General features: G+C 34.6%; 1 protein-coding gene across 1 annotated transcript in view; it reads right to left on the bottom strand.

Moving 5' to 3' along the window:
- Window positions 1-16,848: 16,848 nt before the first annotated feature.
- The window catches only part of LOC134715397 (threonine synthase-like 2), a 35,151-nt gene continuing 30,878 nt past the window's right edge, over window positions 16,849-21,121 (bottom strand). Inside the window, exon 10 of the mRNA XM_063577549.1 lies at window positions 16,849-17,203. Within this exon, the coding sequence (XP_063433619.1) occupies window positions 16,993-17,203 (211 nt within the window). The 3' untranslated portion in view covers window positions 16,849-16,992. The remainder of the gene's footprint in view (window positions 17,204-21,121) is intronic.

The raw sequence follows: 21,121 nt of genomic DNA on the forward strand, positions 1-21,121 counted from the left end.
CGCACAACCTAAAGGAAAAAAAAGGAGGCAAAAAAGACATGAGGCAAACACAAAGACCTTAACAATAACATATATACCTGGTATGGCCAAGTCCTGGGCCGCACAACCTAAAGGAAAAAAAAGGAGCCAAAAAAGACATGAGGCAAACACAAAGACCTTAACAATAACATATATACCTGGTATGGCCAAGTCCTGGGCGACACAACCTAAATGAAAAAAAATGGGGCAAAAAAGACATGAAGCAAACACAAAGACCTTAACAATAACATATATACCTGGTATCGCTAAGTCCTTGGCCGCACAACCTAAAGGAAAAAAATGGAGGCAAAAAAGACATGAGGCAAACACAAAGACCTTAACAATAACATATATACCAGGTATGGCCAAGTCCTGGGCTACACAACCTAAATGAAAAAAAAGGGGGCAAAGAAAACATGATGCATACACAAAGACCTTAACAATAACATATATACCTGATATGGCCAAGTCCTGGGTCGCACAACCTAAAGGAAAAAAAAGGGGGCAAAAAAGACATGAGGCATACACAAAGACCTTAACAATAACATATATACCTGATATGGCCAAGTCCTGGGTCGCACAACCTAAAGAAAAAAAAAGGGGGCAAAAAAAACATGAGGCATACACAAAGACCTTAACAATAACATATATACCTAATATGGCAAAGTCCTGGGTCGCACAACCTAAAGGAAAAAAAAGGGGGCAAAAAAGACATGAGGCAAACACAAAGACCTTAACAATAACATATATACCTGGTATGGCCAAGTCCTGGGCCGCACAACCTAAAAGAAAAAAATGGGGCAAAAAAAAACATGAGGCATACACAAAGACCTTAACAATAACATATATACCTGATATGGCCAAGTCCTGGGTCGCACAACCTAAAGGAAAAAAATGGGGCAAAAAAAAACATGAGGCATACACAAAGACCTTAACAATAACATATATACCTGGTATGGCCAAGTCCTGGGTCGCACAACCTAAAAGAAAAAAATGGGGCAAAAAAAAACATGAGGCATACACAAAGACCTTAACAATAACATATATACCTGGTATGGCCAAGTCCTGGGTCGCACAACCTAAAAGAAAAAAATGGGGCAAAAAAAAACATGAGGCATACACAAAGACCTTAACAATAACATATATACCTGATATGGCCAAGTCCTGGGTCGCACAACCTAAAGGAAAAAAATGGGGCAAAAAAAAACATGAGGCATACACAAAGACCTTAACAATAACATATATACCTGGTATGGCCAAGTCCTGGGTCGCACAACCTAAAAGAAAAAAATGGGGCAAAAAAAAACATGAGGCATACACAAAGACCTTAACAATAACATATATACCTGGTATGGCCAAGTCCTGGGCCGCACAACCTAAAAGAAAAAAATGGGGCAAAAAAAGACATGAGGCAAACACAAAGACCTTAACAATAACATATATACCTGATATGGCCAAGTCCAAGGTCGCACAACCTAAAGGAAAAAAAAGGAGGCAAAAAAGACATGAGGCAAACACAAAGACCTTAACAATAACATATATACCTGGTATGGCCAAGTCCTGGGCCGCACAACCTAAAGGAAAAAAAAGGAGCCAAAAAAGACATGAGGCAAACACAAAGACCTTAACAATAACATATATACCTGGTATGGCCAAGTCCTGGGCGACACAACCTAAATGAAAAAAAATGGGGCAAAAAAGACATGAAGCAAACACAAAGACCTTAACAATAACATATATACCTGGTATCGCTAAGTCCTTGGCCGCACAACCTAAAGGAAAAAAATGGAGGCAAAAAAGACATGAGGCAAACACAAAGACCTTAACAATAACATATATACCAGGTATGGCCAAGTCCTGGGCTACACAACCTAAATGAAAAAAAAGGGGGCAAAGAAAACATGATGCATACACAAAGACCTTAACAATAACATATATACCTGATATGGCCAAGTCCTGGGTCGCACAACCTAAAGGAAAAAAAAGGGGGCAAAAAAGACATGAGGCATACACAAAGACCTTAACAATAACATATATACCTGATATGGCCAAGTCCTGGGTCACACAACCTAAAGGAAAAAAAAGGGGGCAAAAAAGACATGAGGCAAACACAAAGACCCTAACAATAACATATATACCTGGTATGGCCAAGTCCTGGGCCGCACAACCTAAAAGAAAAAAATGGGGCAAAAAAAAACATGAGGCATACACAAAGACCTTAACAACAACATATATACCTGATATGGCCAAGTCCAAGGTCGCACAACCTAAAGGAAAAAAAAGGTTGCAAAAAAGACATGAGGCAAACACAAAGACCTTAACAATAACATATATACCTGGTATGGCCAAGTCCTGGGCCGCACAACCTAAACGAAAAAAAATAGGGGCAAAAAAAAAACATGAGGCATACACAAAGACCTTAACAATAACATATATACCTGATATGGCCAAGTCCTGGAATGCACAACCTAGAGGAGAAAAAATTGGGGCAAAAAGACATGAGGCAAACACAATAACCTTAACAATAACATATATACCTGGTATGGCTAAGTCCTGGGCCGCACAACCTAAAAGAAAAAAATGGGGCAAAAAAAAACATGAGGCATACACAAAGACCTTAACAATAACATATATACCTGATATGGCCAAGTCCTGGGTCGCACAACCTAAAGGAAAAAAAAGGGGGCAAAAAAGACATGAGGCAAACACAAAGACCTTAACAATAACATATATACCTGGTATGGCCAAGTCCTGGGCCGCACAACCTAAACGAAAAAAATAGGGGCAAAAAAAACCATGAGGCATACACAAAGACCTTAACAATAACATATATACCTGATATGGCCAAGTCCTGGGATGCACAAACTAAAGGAGAAAAAATTGGGCCAAAAAGACATGAGGCAAACACAATAACCTTAACAATAACATATATACCTAGTATGGCTAAGTCCTTGGCCGCACAACCTAAAGGAAAAAAATTAAGGCAAAAAAGACATGAGGCAAACACAAAGACCTTAACAATAACATATATACCTGGTATGGCCAAGCCTTGGGCCGCACAACCTAAATGAAAAAAAAGGGGGCAAAAAAAACATGAGCCATACACAAAGACCTTAACAATAACATATATACCTGATATGGCCAAGTCCTGGGTCGCACAACCTAAAGGAAAAAAAAGGGGGCAAAAAAGACATGAGGCAAACACAAAGACCTTAACAATAACATATATACCTGGTATGGCCAAGTTCTGGGCCACACAACCTAAAATAAAAAAATGGGGGCAAAAAAAAATATGAGGCATACACAAAGACCTTAACAATAACATATATACCTGATATGGCAAAGTCCTGGGCTGCACAACCTAAAGGAAAAAAATGGGGGCAAAAAAGACTTGAGGCAAACACAAAGACCTTAACAATAACATATATACCTGGTATGGCCAAGTCCTGGGCCACACAACCTAAATGAAAAAAAGGGGGCTAAAAAAACATGAGGCATACACAAAGACCTTAACAATAACATATATACCTGATATGGCCAAATCCTGGGTCGCACAACCTAAAGGAAAAAGAATGGGGCAAAAAAGACATGAGGCATACACAAAGACCTTAACAATAACATATATACCTGATATGGCCAAGTCCTGGGTCGCACAACCTAAAGGAAAAAAAAGGGGCAAAAAAGACATGAGGCAAACACAAAGACCTTAACAATAACATATATACCTGGTATGGCCAAGTCCTGGGCCGCACAACCTAAAAGAAAAAAATGGGGCAAAAAAAACCATGAGGCATACACAAAGACCTTAACAATAACATATATACCTGATATGGCCAAGTCCAAGGTCGCACAACTTAAAGGAAAAAAAGGGGGCAAAAAAGACATGAGGCAAACACAAAGACCTTAACAATAACATATATACCTGGTATGGCCAAGTCCTGGGCCACACAACCTAAAGGAAAAAAATAGAGGCAAAGAGGACATGAGGCATACACAAAGCCCTTAACAATAACATATATACCTGGTTTGGCCAAGTCCTGAGCAAAAACCTAAATGAATGAAAAAAAATACCTTAACAATAACATATATACCTGGAATGGCCAAGTCCTGGAACACACAACCTAACGGGAAAAAAAATAGAGGCAAAGAGGACATGAGGCATTCACAAAGACCTTAACAATAACATATATACCTGGTTTGGCCAAGTCCTGAGCAACAACCTAAATGAAAAAAAAATAGAGGCAAAGAGGACATGAGACATACACAAAAACCTCAACAATAACCTATTTACCTGGTATGGCCAAGGTCTGGGTGGCACAACCTCAAGGAAAAAAATAGAGGCAAAAAGGATATGAGGCATACACAAAGACCTTATCAATAACATATTTACCTGGTATGGCCAAGGTCTGGGTGGCACAACCTCAAGGAAAAAAATAGAGGCAAAAAGGATATATGAGGCATACACAAAGACCTAAACAATAACATATATACCTGGTATGGTGAAGTCCTGGGCAGCATAACCTAAAGGAAAAAATGGGGGCAAAGAGGACATGAAGCATACACAAAGACCTTAACAATAACATATATACCTGGTATGGTGAAGTCCTGGGCTGCACAACCTAAAGTGCACAACGAAAAAAATGGGGGCAAAGAGGACATGAGGCATATGCAATGACCTTATCAATAACATAAATATATACCTTTGTACGACACCACCTGGGCCTCACAACCTAGAGGAAAATGTTGGGCAAAGAGGGACACATGAGGCATACACAACGACCTTAACAATAAGATATATACCTTGGTATGACACCATCTTGGCCTCACAAACTAGAGGAAAATGTGGGGGAAAGAGGTACACATGAGGCATACACAACGACCTTAACAATAACATATATACCTGATACGGCCCAGCCTAGACCTCACAACCTAGAAGAAAATGGGGGCAATTTTTGTTAAAGTTTACGGACGACAGACGAATGCCGGACAGGTGAGGGTGAGCTAACAAAAGGGGGGTATATTGAGTTGGATCTGTTTTGGAAAACAATTACATTCTGCCGAAAATAACGATGAACAGCAAAATAATTCAAAATGATTGCAACTTGTTTTCTCTTCATTTGTTCATAATTATTTGAAATTTTAAAAAATTGCGGTGCACTCGATATGGTTTAATCGTGAACATGTATTCACGTTTTTTTGTCACTCTTGTAAGAAATAAAACCCGAGTAGACAAGAAACTAATAGCAGAGGACAGCATTTTAAAATATAATATTTATAAAACTTACCATTATTAGCTGCTACTAGAACTATATCCTTTTTGTAATCCACAATGAAATCGAATATATTTCTGTAAACACTTTTGATTTTAATCCACAGTTTGAAGCAACACAATCACTAATAACGACATCACTTTCTCCGTTTTTTTGCACTTAAATTACAATTCCATTGTCTATATCCCTAAAACATAAAACGCATGTAAACAGTAAAGGTATTCACTGAAATTATTTAGGTCCTTTGCGCACGCAGATATATAAACATACATTGTGTCTCGGGGTGTGTTCGGATATCTACCTATATGTAACATAGCATTAGGCGTATATCCTAATATTCATGTTGTTCACTTTCAGTTGTACTTTTTTTAATTTTTGTGTATTGAATTTGTTTAAGACGAGCTACTGTGTTTAAAGGGGCCAACATATGCGATAGAAAGTTTATTCTTAAAACATTTTTTTACAGAATAGACTGTTATTGGCTTATATCCTTTACAGAAATGTTTCAGGGGCGGATCCGGCCATTAAATTTTTAAGAAGGGGCTTCCCAACCCAGGACAAAAGGGGGATCCAACTATATGTCCCCATTCAAATGCATTGCTCGTCCAAAAAAGGGGGGTTCCAACCCCCGGAACCTTCCCCCTGGATCCGCCACTGTGTTCAATATTTAAAAAGGCCAAACATTTTTTTCTTAACCACTACCAAAACAAGAAAAAATTGGAGTAGAACTGTCAAAAAGTTAATATTAACCATAAATGTAGTTTCATAATGGGGGCAAGTCAAACTGAAATATTTTGTTTCTTCAAAAGCATTTTTTTCCTTCAAACTAAACAGTTTAAAATTCTTAACAGTTAACTTGAAGCCACTCATTAAGCATATAACATTGTAACTACCTTTAACTCCTCAAAAAACTCTTAATATGAAATGCATATCTCAGTTATTGTCCAAGTAAAGATCAAACTAAAATGGAGCCATCTTCTAGCCTTTCGATCACATGATCATATTAGTAATAAATCTGTTCACTCATATTTACTCACTTCACACTTGAATAACTCTGACTGTGTACAAAAATGATTTTACCTGACAAAGGTATTTCACCAAATTATGTAACAGAATTTGGTTAAATTATGTAACAGACTTTGGTTCAGATATTAAAGCATACCCCTAAAGTAAAAGTTTTAATCTACATGTAAGACAGCCGTAAACATACAATCACGAGGCCCCGAGAACCTGCAGTATACTCTTGTAAACTTAGTATGCATATATACATGTAATATTGACCAATGCATTTTAGTTGGTCTTTTAAGAATCATGCAGAGAGTAATTTATGACATGTCTTTAAAATTGAGAAAGGAAAAGTTAAAATATATAGTGAATCAATCACTTCACTATCAGTTAATATATTTTACAAAATATAAAAATGAAAATTTGTCAAATGTCTCTGAGTATTCATTTCTTGTCATTCTTGTGAAATCAAATGGAAACTTATTGCATAGCTCTGAAGAGCTTGTAAATAAAGCAAGAACAGTGATGTTTGCCATTAAAACTTATACTGGTTCCTTAAATAATCTGACAGTTAAAGTAGCTTGCATTTTTTTTTATTCTATTGTTAAACCAATAGCAACTTATAATTCAGAGATTACTTATATGGATACTTATGTTTCAAAATTTAGAGCAGAAAACGTGCAAATATCTCCAAAACAAATATAGACCCTCTTAATTTTCCTGATAAATCAAATTTAGAAAAAATACATTTGTCTTTCTGTAAATATATCCTCGGAACAAGAAAATCTAAATCAAACATAGCTGTGAGAACAGAGCTAGAGAGATACCCAATAGAGATGCATGTAAAAACTCAAAGTATACTTTCTCTGAACGAATCCTTTTTACTTTCTAAAAGTTTAGATAATTTAGGTTGCTATACTTGGTTTACATATGTTAAAAATATTTTGAAAGAGGTAAACATGGACGTATTCTTGAGGGAAACAAAAGAAAAAAATACTCAAAGTTGTTTAAAAAAAACCCTTAAAACATCAATTCTTAAATTTCTTAAAAAATATATTTGGACCAAAATTTGAAAAAATAGACGTAAAAGGTAAATTGTATTTATATAAAAGTTTAAAGCATAATTTAGAAATGAAAAACTACTTAAACTGTAAATCTTTTGAAAAGAGAAGTAACATAACGAAAACTAGAATTGCCATTGCAAGCAATAGCGGATGTCACCCTTCCCCCTATTGCCTCTAAGCGGCAGCCATTTGAAAACAATTTAACAGTGAATGCAGATCAACACATTCATGACATTATCTTTCTGTAAATTTTGAGTACATTTTAAGCATTGTCAAAACTTTCACATTTCTTTTGTTTCCATGGCAGCGGCAGCCATTTTGAAAATTCTGAAGTCAAAAGTCTCATCTATACATGCTAGTTAACAATAATATTAAGTTTCATTAAGTTTGAAGCATTTTAGGAATATTTGATATTTCTGCAGTTTCCATGGCAACAGTGGGCATTTTAGAAATTCCAACTTCAAAAATCTCATGCAGACTTGACAGTCAACATATATATTAAGTTTCACCAATTTTGGAGCCTTTTGAAATTTTTTAAATTTTTGACATTTTGGCTGGTTTCTATGGTAACAGATACCATTCCAAATTTCTAATGGCAGATACCACATTGGTACATGGGAAGGAACATACCATCAAAGTTTCAATGGATTTGACCTACCATTTTAAGAAAGTAAATGCCACTTTAAGGTTTTTGAAGCATTTTGACCATTTTTGAGTTGTTTCCATGGTAACAGCAGACATTTTTGAAATTCCAATGCCAAATTGCACATCTTACAATGTTGCTCATCGTTACTGTGGAGTTTTATTAAATTTGGAGCATTTTGATATTTTGGAAATTTTTGATGTAGTTTCCATGGCAACATGATAGTTCCAATGATTGGCAAAATCATCCAAAACCAGTATATGCCCGGCACCTACATTGTATCAAAATATAATGATTCTAAGTTAAAGCAACTCCAAATAATACATTATAACCAAAAACTGGAATTTTTCACAATTGTTCCGTTTCCATGGTAACGGCAGCCATTTTTTATGGTCTTAGACCCTACTGCAACCCGAAATTTGGTGTTCCTCATTATAGTGAACTAGCATTACGAATGGTTCCATTGGCTCCGAGAAAACTGCCGGACAAAATAGGTGGAAGAATAATGATAATACAGAAAAAGAAACAGAGGAAAAGCAATATGTCACCCAAGGTTGTCGATCGGGTGACATAATAAGAATTAGCGATCATAATTTAATGACAGAAAAAGGAAGACATTTAGAGAAAAAGACTATGCACATCCTGTAATACAATGGAGGATGAAGCCCATTTTATTTTATACTGCAAAAAACTTGCTAAACTAAGAGATAACTTTATAGGAAATGTAATTAAACATATGCCAGATTTTATGTCCTGGCAAGAAAAATAAAAAAATAAACTTCTTTGTCCATCAACCTCAAAAGAAGTAGAAAGCTTAGGGTCATATTTTAAACAGGCATTAGAACTGAGGACAGGGGACTCTTGATTTATTTATAAAATATATTCATATATTATATAGATAGATTGTTTTGCTTTTTTGCTTTTTTTGTTTTCATGGTTTTGTTTGTTAAATGTATTTTGTGTATGTTTATATTATTTGTCACAAATTTATTGTTCAGGGTTTATATGACAATAAATATTTGAATGGAGTTGAATTAAAAAAATGTAAAAAAAAAAGGATTGACACTCTAGTATGTGTGTGTTTCCATAGCAGCTATTCAATGTAACATGCTAATATTCTACATTCAAAAATTCTATAATTGTCAAGGGATCATTTTTAGGGGGTATTGAGGATCTCAAAAAAATCATGTAACTTTATATACACCTTTCTCCATTCGTATTACTTATTTTAAAACTATTATAAACTAGAATAAATTGATAAATCTACAATAGTATGCCTACTTTTTGCTAAATGGTTGACAACATATCTTATTGGCAAATATATAATCCACTCATTCTATGAAATTATGAAATATGGCATAAATGAACAATAAATATTACAATGAATTATTTATTATACGTTCATGCCAATTGTAAAATCCTATAATGCAGGTGTGTAAGTCAGTCCATCAAATGTATCTTTTAGGACAATCTAAAGATAATATTAACAAAGATGCTTAATCGTACGTAGTAAGCCTAAGTGAAATTTTCTCGTTGCCGTACAACTACATGTATTTATTTTTCCTGTCATATGTTGTATAATGTTTTCATCTTAACCCGTCAAACTTAACATTTCCACATATTATGGTATTTATTGATCATTGTTGAAAGCCGTATATCAACTTGTTTGTTTGAATCACAATCGTTTTGTCTTTGGCTGATAGTTGTGATATTTAAAAATATACAACATATTTCGTACTTCTATATTCAAGCCTTCCTTCAGTTATCAACTATTTTGAGTGTTTGATGTAGTATAGAATATTTAACGAAACCACGTCACGACATGAGCTTGCGCAAAAGTAAGTATTCAATCTCGGTCTAGTTGTTGTTAACAAAGGAAAACGGAAGCTTGTGTTTTTGACTATTGCAATGCGTGGAAGGATTATCAATAGCGATTGTTTCTGACTGTTTACCAATGTTCTTTGCCTGTTAGTCCTACGAGGTGTGGCAGAAGTCGAGATTGTAGTTTCGTAATCAACCAACTCATCTTTAAGGCTGTTCATTCGACATTCAATTTCTGGGCATCATAGATGCAAGTTGGAGATAAATGTAATAAAATTGAAAATAGAAATGGGGAATGTGTCAAAGAGACAACAACCCGGCGAACGAGTAAATAGACGAGTATCAGGCATTTTCAATTCAAAGACCCGAGCAACGAGTAAAAAAGACGAGTATCAGGCATTTACAATTCCTAATGCCTTCCCCTAGAGAAGAAATTAACAACAAGTACAACGGGTAGGGCTGTTATATAGGCCCTCCGCCTGGAAAGAACTTGACTGAGGTCGGGGGGAACTGGAATTTGAACTGGCACTCACCTTGACCAGATTTTTATGGTTCATTGTTTATAGCTAATTTATTTTGTGTTTTGGTTTGTTTTTCTTATACTGTATGCAATAGGTCTACTATATTCGGTGGTATATGGTATGATTGTAAGGTGTAGCTGGCAGGTGTCATCTGAACTTGACCTCATTTTCATGGTTCAGTGGTCAAAGTTAAGTTTTTGAGTTTTGGTAACATTTTCTAATACTATATGCAATAGATCAGCTATATTTTGTGTATGGAAATATTTAATGATCTATATGTCTGTTGCACGGGTTTAAATTGACCTTAAATTGACCTTCACCCCATTTTCACGGTTCATTGCTCAGTGTTTTATTGTGTTTTGGTCTGTTTTTCTCAAACTAGAAGCAATAGGTCAACTATATTTATTTTGTTGTATGGAAGAATTGTTAGCTGTTAATGTCTGTCAGGTATGGTTCATCTGACCTTGACCTCATTTTCATGGTTCATTGGTCAATGTTTATATAAAAAAAGAAGATGCAGTATTAGTTTTCTTGGATAATGTTAAGTGTATGTGACAGTTGTAATAAAGCTTTAATTTAGGGACTATGAACATAATATCAATTATTAGTAAAGAAGGCGAGACATTTCAGCATGTGCACTCTTGTTCTAACACGCAACATGTTAGCTATATTTGGTTGATATAATGATTGTGAGGCGCATATGTCTATCTTGCAGGTTTCTTATGGCCACATCTTCATAGAACTCTGTTAAGTTTTTCTGTTTAATATAAAAAAGAAGATGTGGTATGATTGCCACTGAGACAACTATCCACAAAAGACCAAAATGACACAAACATTAACAATTATAAGTTTGTTTCTTAGATACTATATGCAATAGGTCAATTACATTTGATGCATGGAATGATTGTAAGGTGAACATGTCTGTCTGGAAGGGTTCATCTATTTCATTTTTTTTGTTGGATCATGTTAAATCGATGTAATCCGGTACCATACCTGCCAAATTTTAAAAATGTCCATGGGGGTTTTCCGTGCAAGATGGCTCTTAAAGTGCGTCAAAACATTCAAGGGGTTTCCAATACATTTTTATCATTGTTTTTGTTTTGCTTCTTCGATACCGTAGACACATCTAGACACATCGGATTAACAAAAAACCTCGGCATCACTGCACGCAGCTTCAAAGAAGGCTATCTTCTCACTTGCAAACAAAAGGTTTTCTGTAAAGGATCGTGCACAACCATAACGTCTAATGCGAAAAAGTTTTGTTACCGTTTGGAGGTAAATTTCACCATAAGCCTATATGCAATGTGATAAGCGATGAAAATTAACTTTGGCATCAATATTTAATTTTAGCGTAGCTTTTAAATTAATTCATTATGATGTAAAAACCATCATTGTTTTATTTTTTTAGATTAAGTTATTTGTATTATCGAAACGTTTGTTATGTATATTGGGGGAAAAATACCTATATGGTGAAAATACTCATATGGTCCAGCCCGTTTATAACCATGCGAGTATATACTCATATGGTCCGACCATATCAACATTCGCGTCTGGTCCAAATACTAATATGGCCCGGAACATACATATATAAGAAAATTATTATAAGATAATAACAGTTTCAATTCATCACTTTTACTAGTACTTTCACTGCTTTCACAGATCTTCAGGTAATGTGACTTGTATACATAGGTATACACACTGTTTACATAGGTATACAGATCCTATCAAACAATTGATCGACGTTATTACCAATATTATGACAAATACAAGGGAGACTACTAATGTCATTTTAAGTCTTTTAAATGTGATCGGGAGAGTTTACTAATGTCATTTTCAGTCTTAATGTCGTTAACAAATATAAGGCAGTATACTAATGTCAGTTTAAGTTAAAGGAAGGGACTGATTATTCATTTTCACAATCATATTTATGATATTCGAAAAACATACAATTTTTAGATAATTTGTAAAATATGAATAAAACATGTATAGTCAAAGTTTTTGTGTACCATTCAATCAAAATTAATCATTATACCCTACACAAATTTTAAGATTCAAGATTTATTCATAACCTGAGGCACTTACTTGTGAACAAGAGGACAATATATACAAACATATTAAGATAATACTATTATATATTGTCCTCTTGTATTATACATAGCGGGACAGGACAAACGAAACACAAATACATAGTATATTATAAAAGACACTTGGTATAATTAGATTAATTATTTTATACTTTTCTTCACGAAATGAATCATTTATATTCCCAACCAATATACATGTATTGCATACATAAATAGTATTAAAGTTTGGTTTTCACTTAGCCTCTTTCAAAAGTATTATGAAACATATTTCGCCGAGCGGAGAGAGGCAAAATTTTTTTTGAAGGGTTTTGGAACCGCTGAGGGCCCAAGAAGCTATAGACCTGCTGAGTTATTTATTTTCAATACATTGCAAGTCAGGTAATTTATTTTCAAACTACCAAAGAACAAACCATTTATTTTTGTGATTATCAAGGCTGAGTTATTTATTCTCAAAACTCAAAATTCTCCTGCCCCCCCCCCCCCCCCCCACAGAATATCAAATGGTCGTCCCCTTACTATGGAGTCAAAGTTTAATATATTTATTGATGTTCGATAAATTGTATGATTTCAAGATTGTTATGCAGATTTGTTTCTAAATCTTTTTTCGTGTCTCTCGTTGAGTCCAACAGGTTCAAGAGTCCGCAATCCAAAATTTTTTGTCTTCCATGTGTATCCCAATTTTTGTTTTTTTTCAATGATTTGAAATGTGACGTTTTCAAAATCATGCCCTGCCCTTAAAAGATGGCATGTGATTGGGCAGTTTCTTTCTCTTGTACAAAAGGACTGATGGTTATCAAGTTATTCGGATGATAAATGATGTTTCCGTTTCACCAACATATTGCATCTTGCAAGTTTAAAAAAAAATACAATTTTGCGTTTTGAAATTCGATGTTATAATTAAATGTGTTTTTTTTCTTTGTGACTGTGGTGATGAATTGGGTTTCGATGTTGGCAACTTTGCAGCACTTACCATTGCCCCTTACGCATGGATTAATTATAACCTCCTATTGTTGATATCTCCTGTTTAGATAATTGGGATGTTACTAGAATATCTTTGAGGTTTTGGGTGTCTACGGTAAGTCATGACGGGAGGGGATAGAAAAATCTCTTTTAACAAAGGATCATTTTCAATAAGACGCCATTGTTTGAAGACAATATATGAAAGATTTGTCAGGTCAGGATGAAAGCTGACAACAAATGGAATTTGCCGTCTTCTCTTTGTATTCAAGTAGATTCGGTCATTTTCTTTTGCTTTACCGAAAGCTTCTGTAATATTTTTGTTTTTATAACCTCTTTATTTAAGTTGCTGTCTGAGTTTTCCCAAACGGTGGTTTAGTTTTGATTCCGATGAGCAAATTCGTTTTAACCTGATGGCCTGTACGGGACGCTCCGGGAACAGTATTTTGGGAGACAACTCTTTGGAGAGAGACATTGATGTTTATCAGTTTTTTGGTGTGAAGGTCGGTTGTCATGACTCCGTTTTCTAAAGTTGTGCCGGTGTCGAGAAACGCATTTTTTTCATTTGAAACTTCAGATGTGAACTTTATAGATTGATGACAGTTATTATACAGAAATCAAGAAATTCTTGTTGATGTTCTGCAGTTTCGTTTTATTTGATGTCGATGCCATCAATATAACGGATCCAAGACAAGGGTTTGTATGGTACACTCGAAAGGATGTGTTCTTCGAATTCAGTTACTTTATCATCAGTTTATTTTCACAAACTGATCCACGCCAAAATAGGTTGAATATTGATTGTTGCTATTTTAGACATTATATATATATATTACGAAAGCAAATATATAGATCTAACTTTATATATATAAGTACGTCTGAACAAGTGACAACTCTACAACAGATTTATCCATCAGATCACCAGCAGTGATGGTGAAAAATGGCTGTGTACATTCTATTTATACAAATCGTCTAATCATCAACCCAACAATGTTATAGATCTGTAAATTTGCCTTCGCAAATGTTTTGTTCTTTCCTCGCCGGGATACGAACTCGTGCATATATATCTTGACATAACTATCAACAAGAAAAATGTAGATTGAATTGACTATTCCTTGGAGTTCCCTTTCCTGATAAAGCTTTTCCAGGTTTTTAAACATACTTTGCTTTCACATTTTTTGTTTTAAGCATTCCTGTTAAAGATAGATATGGAGAAGTAGTCCAGTCAATCTAGCATAAATTTGACCCTAACCCGAAAGTAATTGCAACAGAAGATTTTAAAGTTGTAATCTTTAGCATTATACCCCAAATATACACAGAAAAAAGTCCCATAAAATCTAACTGGAGGAAGACAAAAAAATCACCATTTAAAATTCCTATGGAGATTTGCATTGAAAAGGGAGATAACTATTGCAAAAAAGCCAGAAATATCAATTAAAATTTATACAAAATTATATTTTTACCGCTTTTGTTCATCAGAATGTATTTATTCTTGATTTTTTTGTGTTCTTTAGAGTATAACAAACAACTCTAAAGGTGTTTTCATATCCTTTATCAAGCTATAATCTCGATTTCGTAATTCATTAGTTCAACATTTATTGATTTTTTCAACATGTCAAGGTAAAGAATCGCAAATTTAATCAAAATAATTAAGCATGTATTCTTCTTTTTGTGGTTTAAAGTTTCTTAAGATAGGTAAGTTGCTGAAAAAATATAATATGCAGGTATAAACAATACCAAATTTTCACATTATTTTTTTCAAAATGGTCACAAAGCTTCAAATTTGCAATTTCTTTAATGAAAAATGCACGAAAAAAATAAAACTACCCACAACATTTCGGTTTTGTACATTTCATGAGTAGAAGTTTATATGATTTAGTCAAATACAAACTTACCACCCCATCAAAGTATCATACTATACCTAAATTTCAAGAAAATAACCAAAAACTTACCAAAAAAGACTCATTTTTGTCTGAGTTATCTCTCCTTCCAATGTTAATTTCCATACGAAATTAAAAATGTTGATTTTGAGTTTTCCTCATTTTAGATTTTATGGGACTTTTTTCTGTGTATATAAAGGGTATAATGTTATAGATTAGAACTAAAACATTTTCTGTTGCAATTAGTTTGAGGTTAAATCTTAGTTTGACTGGACTAAAGTGCTCCAATTTTATAAGTTTTACTTTTATTTATCATCGCATTTATTAACAAGGAGTATCACGACGAGTGCCACTTGTGGAGCACAAAGGTTCACCTCGCCGTATTCAAACTTTGGTAAGGTTTGTATGAATACCTTAAGTGTGCGTGATTTTGCTTTATATTATTTTTTCAAGATCTGTTTTGGTTATATCAGTTACTGTGTGCCTATTCTTCATCTTCAAACTTTTATATTCAATTAAATTTTAGGATTAATAATTTTACCCGACATAGGGTTGAATCATTTAGTGATGTCTAAATGGTATATAACGAACATTGACCTTTCCGCTATTGTGAGTCCAACGAGGTCGGCACTTAAAGTTAACCAGCGAGAGACAAACGATACCTAAGGGGCTTTTAAACTCAAAAGCAAAAACTAAAGGCCATTGCTAGAAAAGAAAAAGGTCCAAATACGAACAACAGTACACAAGAAACAACGTAGAAAATTAAAGATCGTAAGAAATAAACATAAGGCTCATCAACCCTGTTTTACCAGAGTAACACGACAGGTGTCACTGGAAGAGCTATCCCTTTCATAGCACATACATTTACTCGAGTTATTTGATGCGGTTCGTGTAATTTTTGTTATTGCATGTTGTTTGTCCTTTGATCGTTTTTCTTCGTAGTCATGGTTGTTCTTATTTTGATATGCCCACTGGTACCACTCCCCTTATTAGACATTGTAAAGTTTACAAAAAGTCAAATTATAATCTTTCTGTCTCTCTTTTAATATAAAGCTTATCGCTTAATACACGCCCATCTTTTGTATTTATGCCTTTCGTAGATTATATGTAGAAATGAATATTGAACGGAGGCAAAACGACACTTTTTTTTAAATCCAGGTCTTTGATTTTCATGAACAAATCGTTTTAACCCCGCCGCAGTTTTGCGCCTGTCCCAAGTCAGGAGCCTCTGACCTTTTTTAGTCTTGTATGATTTTTAGTTTTAGTTTCTTGTGTATAATTTGGAGTTTAGTATGACGTCCATTACCACCGAACTAGTATACATACTTGTTAAGGGGCCAGCTGAAGGACGCCTCCGGGTGCGGGAGTTTCTCGCTGCATTGAAGACCTATTGGTGGCCTTCTGCTGTTGTCTGTTCTATGGTCGGGTTGTTGTCTCTTTAACACATTCCCCATATCCATTCTCAATTTTATTGATTACAAAGTGTGCGGAATTACCAGTGGACTTATTCGGGTAAATATGTATACTTAAAGATCTTCGCACGAAGGCATGCCAAACGAATTAGCTGTCATTAATATACAGTAATCAATTAATATATGCATCACAAAAATTTATTTGGTATTTAATCTGAATGAAAACATTAAATATTGTATCCTACATAGTAGGAAGGTAGTGTCTTTACAACGTTGTACAACATTAATAACGTCTTCATGCAGTGACCATTAACTTAAATTCATCTATCAATTTCTTCAATTTTATCCCTAATGATACGTTCCCAATTCTCTCCTTTGTTCATGTCTGTGTATTTGACAGGTCTGGTGAATAAAACATCCACTTCTTCATACTTTTGTGGCGTTAAACCCGCAGCAACAACAGCCTCTTCAAACTTCTTCACAGAAGCCGTTGCAATAACTACACTTGTTCTTTGATGGTCTGATTTAAGCCTGAAAAACACAATCACCAAGTTGGTATAATATATATAGGAAGATGTGGTATGAGTGCCAATGAGACAACTCTCTATCAAAATAACAATTCATAAAAGTAAACCATTATAGCTGTATAAGTCAATGTACGGCCTTCAACACGGAGCCTTGGCTCACACCGAACAACAAGCTATAAAGGGCCCCAAAATTACTAGTGTAAAACCTTTCAAACTGGAAAACCAATGTCTAATCTATATAAAAAACGAGAAACGAGAAACCCATAACTAGTATATTAGTATGATGAAAATCGATTTATTTCTTTTTCTTTTCAATTGGGTTTAAAACTAGATTTCAGTTTCTGCGAGTACTATTATATCAGTTTAGTCTCATTTGTGATTAGGTCTTTCCATGTTTCTGTGGAGAGATCTTCGTATTTTGTTCTTTTCATTAGGTCGTTCTACTTTTCTGTGCGTCAAATGTTTCAACTTCGGTTTCGTAATTTCTCGCTATATAGTATTTTTCATATGTTATCGGACAGGTTATGCACTTTTAAATTTGACCTTGCTAATCTGAACAATATTCTGTGTAAGAGTTATCTCCACAAACAGTGTTTTTCTTGTGTGCTTAACTCCTTTGCAACCGTAAAAGAAATAGACAAATCTATTTTTCCATACTGTTGTTGAATCCTCAGGATGCTTTTGTTAATTTTAACCAAGGCAATACTGACTCCATATGAGAGATATTGTCCACCAAAAAGAAAATGGTGTCAAGGTCATTTTCTAAATTAATATTTTTGCTTGTATGTGCATCCTATGATCAGTAGGATGATATATGATGGCTGCTATGTGGGCTAGCACGGTAAATTTCTGAATTAGCGTGTCCGTCCTATACTAATTACAGAGTACAATCATACCTCAAAAATAAGTTTTCACCATGAGTTCGAATATTACACTAATCATTAAACTCGTGACATGAAAGCCATGCGACAATTTGATCTATTTCACGCTGGTCAGCATGAATTGGTTCGTCAGAATCGTTTGCATAAAACTCCAGTACGCATGAAATCTTTGTTTCAAGGTTGCAAATCTTTGGTTGTAGTTATTGATTACTGTATGCAGAATTTGTACATTCTATTGAAAATTGGCAAAATAATTGGTTCCCAAGTCTGGATATTGGAAGCCGGAAAAATAATTCAAAAACCGCAGACGCACTTTGACATGTGTGCAATCTTCGTGTGCAGATTTGTGGATTTGGGATGAAAACTGTAGGAGTTAATTAAGAACTGACATATATTAGTCTTTACAGTTTCTTTTTAATAGTTTTGAAGGTTACAACCAAAACAAACAAGAGTACATACGCTGAAATGTTTCGCCTAATTAAATTACTGACCATTGTTGAAAATCTTAATGCATTCAAGGTTTTACTGAAAGCTTTACAAACGCTAAACATTTTAATGTTATATGACAATATGTCAATGACAAATAAACCGTGTCAGATAGACATTGAGACCTTACAACAATTAAACCATGAAAATGAGTCCAAGGCTAGAGGTTATACCGTACAATCATTTCATACACGAAATATAGTTGAGCTAGTATCAGTGGCGGATGCAGGAATTTTCGAAAGGGGGGGGGGGGGTGCTAGCCCAGGGCAAAGGGGGGGGGGGGTGCAAAACATATGTCCCGATTCAAATGCATTGATCGGCCAAAATAAAGGGGGGTGCGCACCCCCGGAACCCCCCCCCCCCTCTGGATCCGCCACTGAGTATTGCTTACAGTACTTGAAAACACAGACACAAATAGACAAAAGCTTAAAATTGACCAGGGAACCTTGAAAATGAAATAAAGCTCAGATGATACTAGACAGACAGTACACCTTATTATCATTCCATACATCAAATATAGACCGATTCCTTATAGTAATTGAAAAGAGACAGAAACTTAACATTGTCAAATGAACATTGATAATCAAATTAAAGTAAGATTATACCAGCCAGACAGAAATGCACCCATAACAATCTTACCATACAACATACAAGTTCACTTTCTGTTATATTATTTGATAAAAGGACATAATCACGTAATTTTAACATTCATCACAAATCCATGAAATGAGGTTGAGGTCAGGTGAACTCTTTCTGACGGACATGTAAACTTTGGAAGGTTTCCAATTTGCAAGGAACCCATACACCAAATATAGTTGTCCTATTACTCATAAGTGAGAAAATTCCAACGTCGCTGAACCATGAAAATGAGTTCATGAACCTCAAACAAGGACAATGAGGTCAAGGTCGTGAAAATGAGGTAAAGGACAATAGATTGGCGGACACTTTGTAACATAATGTATCTGCATACAAGATTTGAAGCATCCAGGTCTTCTACTATCTAAAATATAATGATTTATACCAATAGTTTATGCCATCGCCACATAGTGATACATATGTTTCGCATACATCGACAGTGGTCGAGGGCGAGACAGCAATGGGTTCAATTGGCGTTTATTGTCAATGATTTCTATGACGTGGCGATGAATGAACTCAATCATATGACATATTTCTTCCTTCGGATTACTGATCATTTTCTATTGTTCATAGTTTCTGTCCATCTATTTTATCCTACTATCTGAGGATTAGTAGCACAGTTGGTGACATTAGCTATAGGAGAGTTGGAACTGCTTAACATTTAAGAGCACCAGAGATTACCCTGATTTTTACATGTGTTGCTCATTCAATCTTAAGTATATATATATATATTAATCCTGGCATCTATAATGAGTTTATTTTCAACCACTGGGCCGATCTTCGCCCTCTTTTAAAGATAATAAACAACAGAAGAAACAAATTGTATGTTTGCCATTAATCCCTGAAATGAACCAACTGACAGTTAAAATAAGTATAAAAAAGAAGATGTGGTATGATTGTTAATGAGACAACTCTCCACAAGAGACAGCAAGACTTATTTGCAGAACATTTAAGCTTTTTTTTAAAAAGTTTTTATCTATTCTAATTTTCCAGATACCAGTTAAATCTATAAATAGTCAAATATAGTCATTTAGGGTCAATAATTTCTGTAAGGAGTAAACTATTTTACATATTTGTAGTTTTCCTTTTGCAGATCTTTTTTTTTTATTACATTTTCTGTCCATCTATTATATTTTTCATACTATCAAAAATAATTTTAAGCAATTCTTTACAGTTCCAATTTACGTATTTTCTGTCCAACTATTATTTATCAAGCAAATATACTAAAATCGGTGAAAATTCATTCTTTATGGGCAATAAGTATTTAAAGAATTATATCGCACATATGGGCCATCTTTTTGGAGGCTAAATTGATGTTAGGTAGATAGTGACATTGAAGTTCTATACGTCGCCTAGATGTGTTCAAGATTTTTGATGATTTGCCTGCATTTTACCCCTGCGTTCATATTTAGTCATGGTGACCAAAATCTTCAAATGTCTTATACTAAATACTCAAAAAGATGATTGTCAGTACCAATTTCCTTAGTTACTTCAGCGAAAAAGAGCATGCATCTAAAACGCTAACAAAAGAAAGACGAAGTGTGTCGGAAATAGTTTACAAAAGTCCGTTGAGCCAGGGTGAGCTAAACATTTTTTAAAAAGTTTGTCCGATGAACATGTTTAATTGATAGCAAACCAGGTTCTCTGAATTTTTAAATTAACCTTACATTTATATATGTATATATTTTATTACACGAATTACAAGCAATAATGCAATAGACAGGAGTTTGAAAATGAATATCTGTAATCAAGCTACACGTTATCCTCAAGAATGGGTCCTGCCTTGTATAGCGGTAATTACCCTCATACATTGGTAAAGTTTTCAAATAAATGGCAAATGACTGGTGATCCTTGTTTAACATCTTTAGACTGATAAATTTGTAACAAAAAATGTATGGAGGAAACTTAAAAGGGGTATA

Source organism: Mytilus trossulus, chromosome 4 (assembly GCF_036588685.1).
Source record: "Mytilus trossulus isolate FHL-02 chromosome 4, PNRI_Mtr1.1.1.hap1, whole genome shotgun sequence".
NCBI classification, from domain to species: Eukaryota; Metazoa; Mollusca; class Bivalvia; order Mytilida; family Mytilidae; genus Mytilus; species Mytilus trossulus.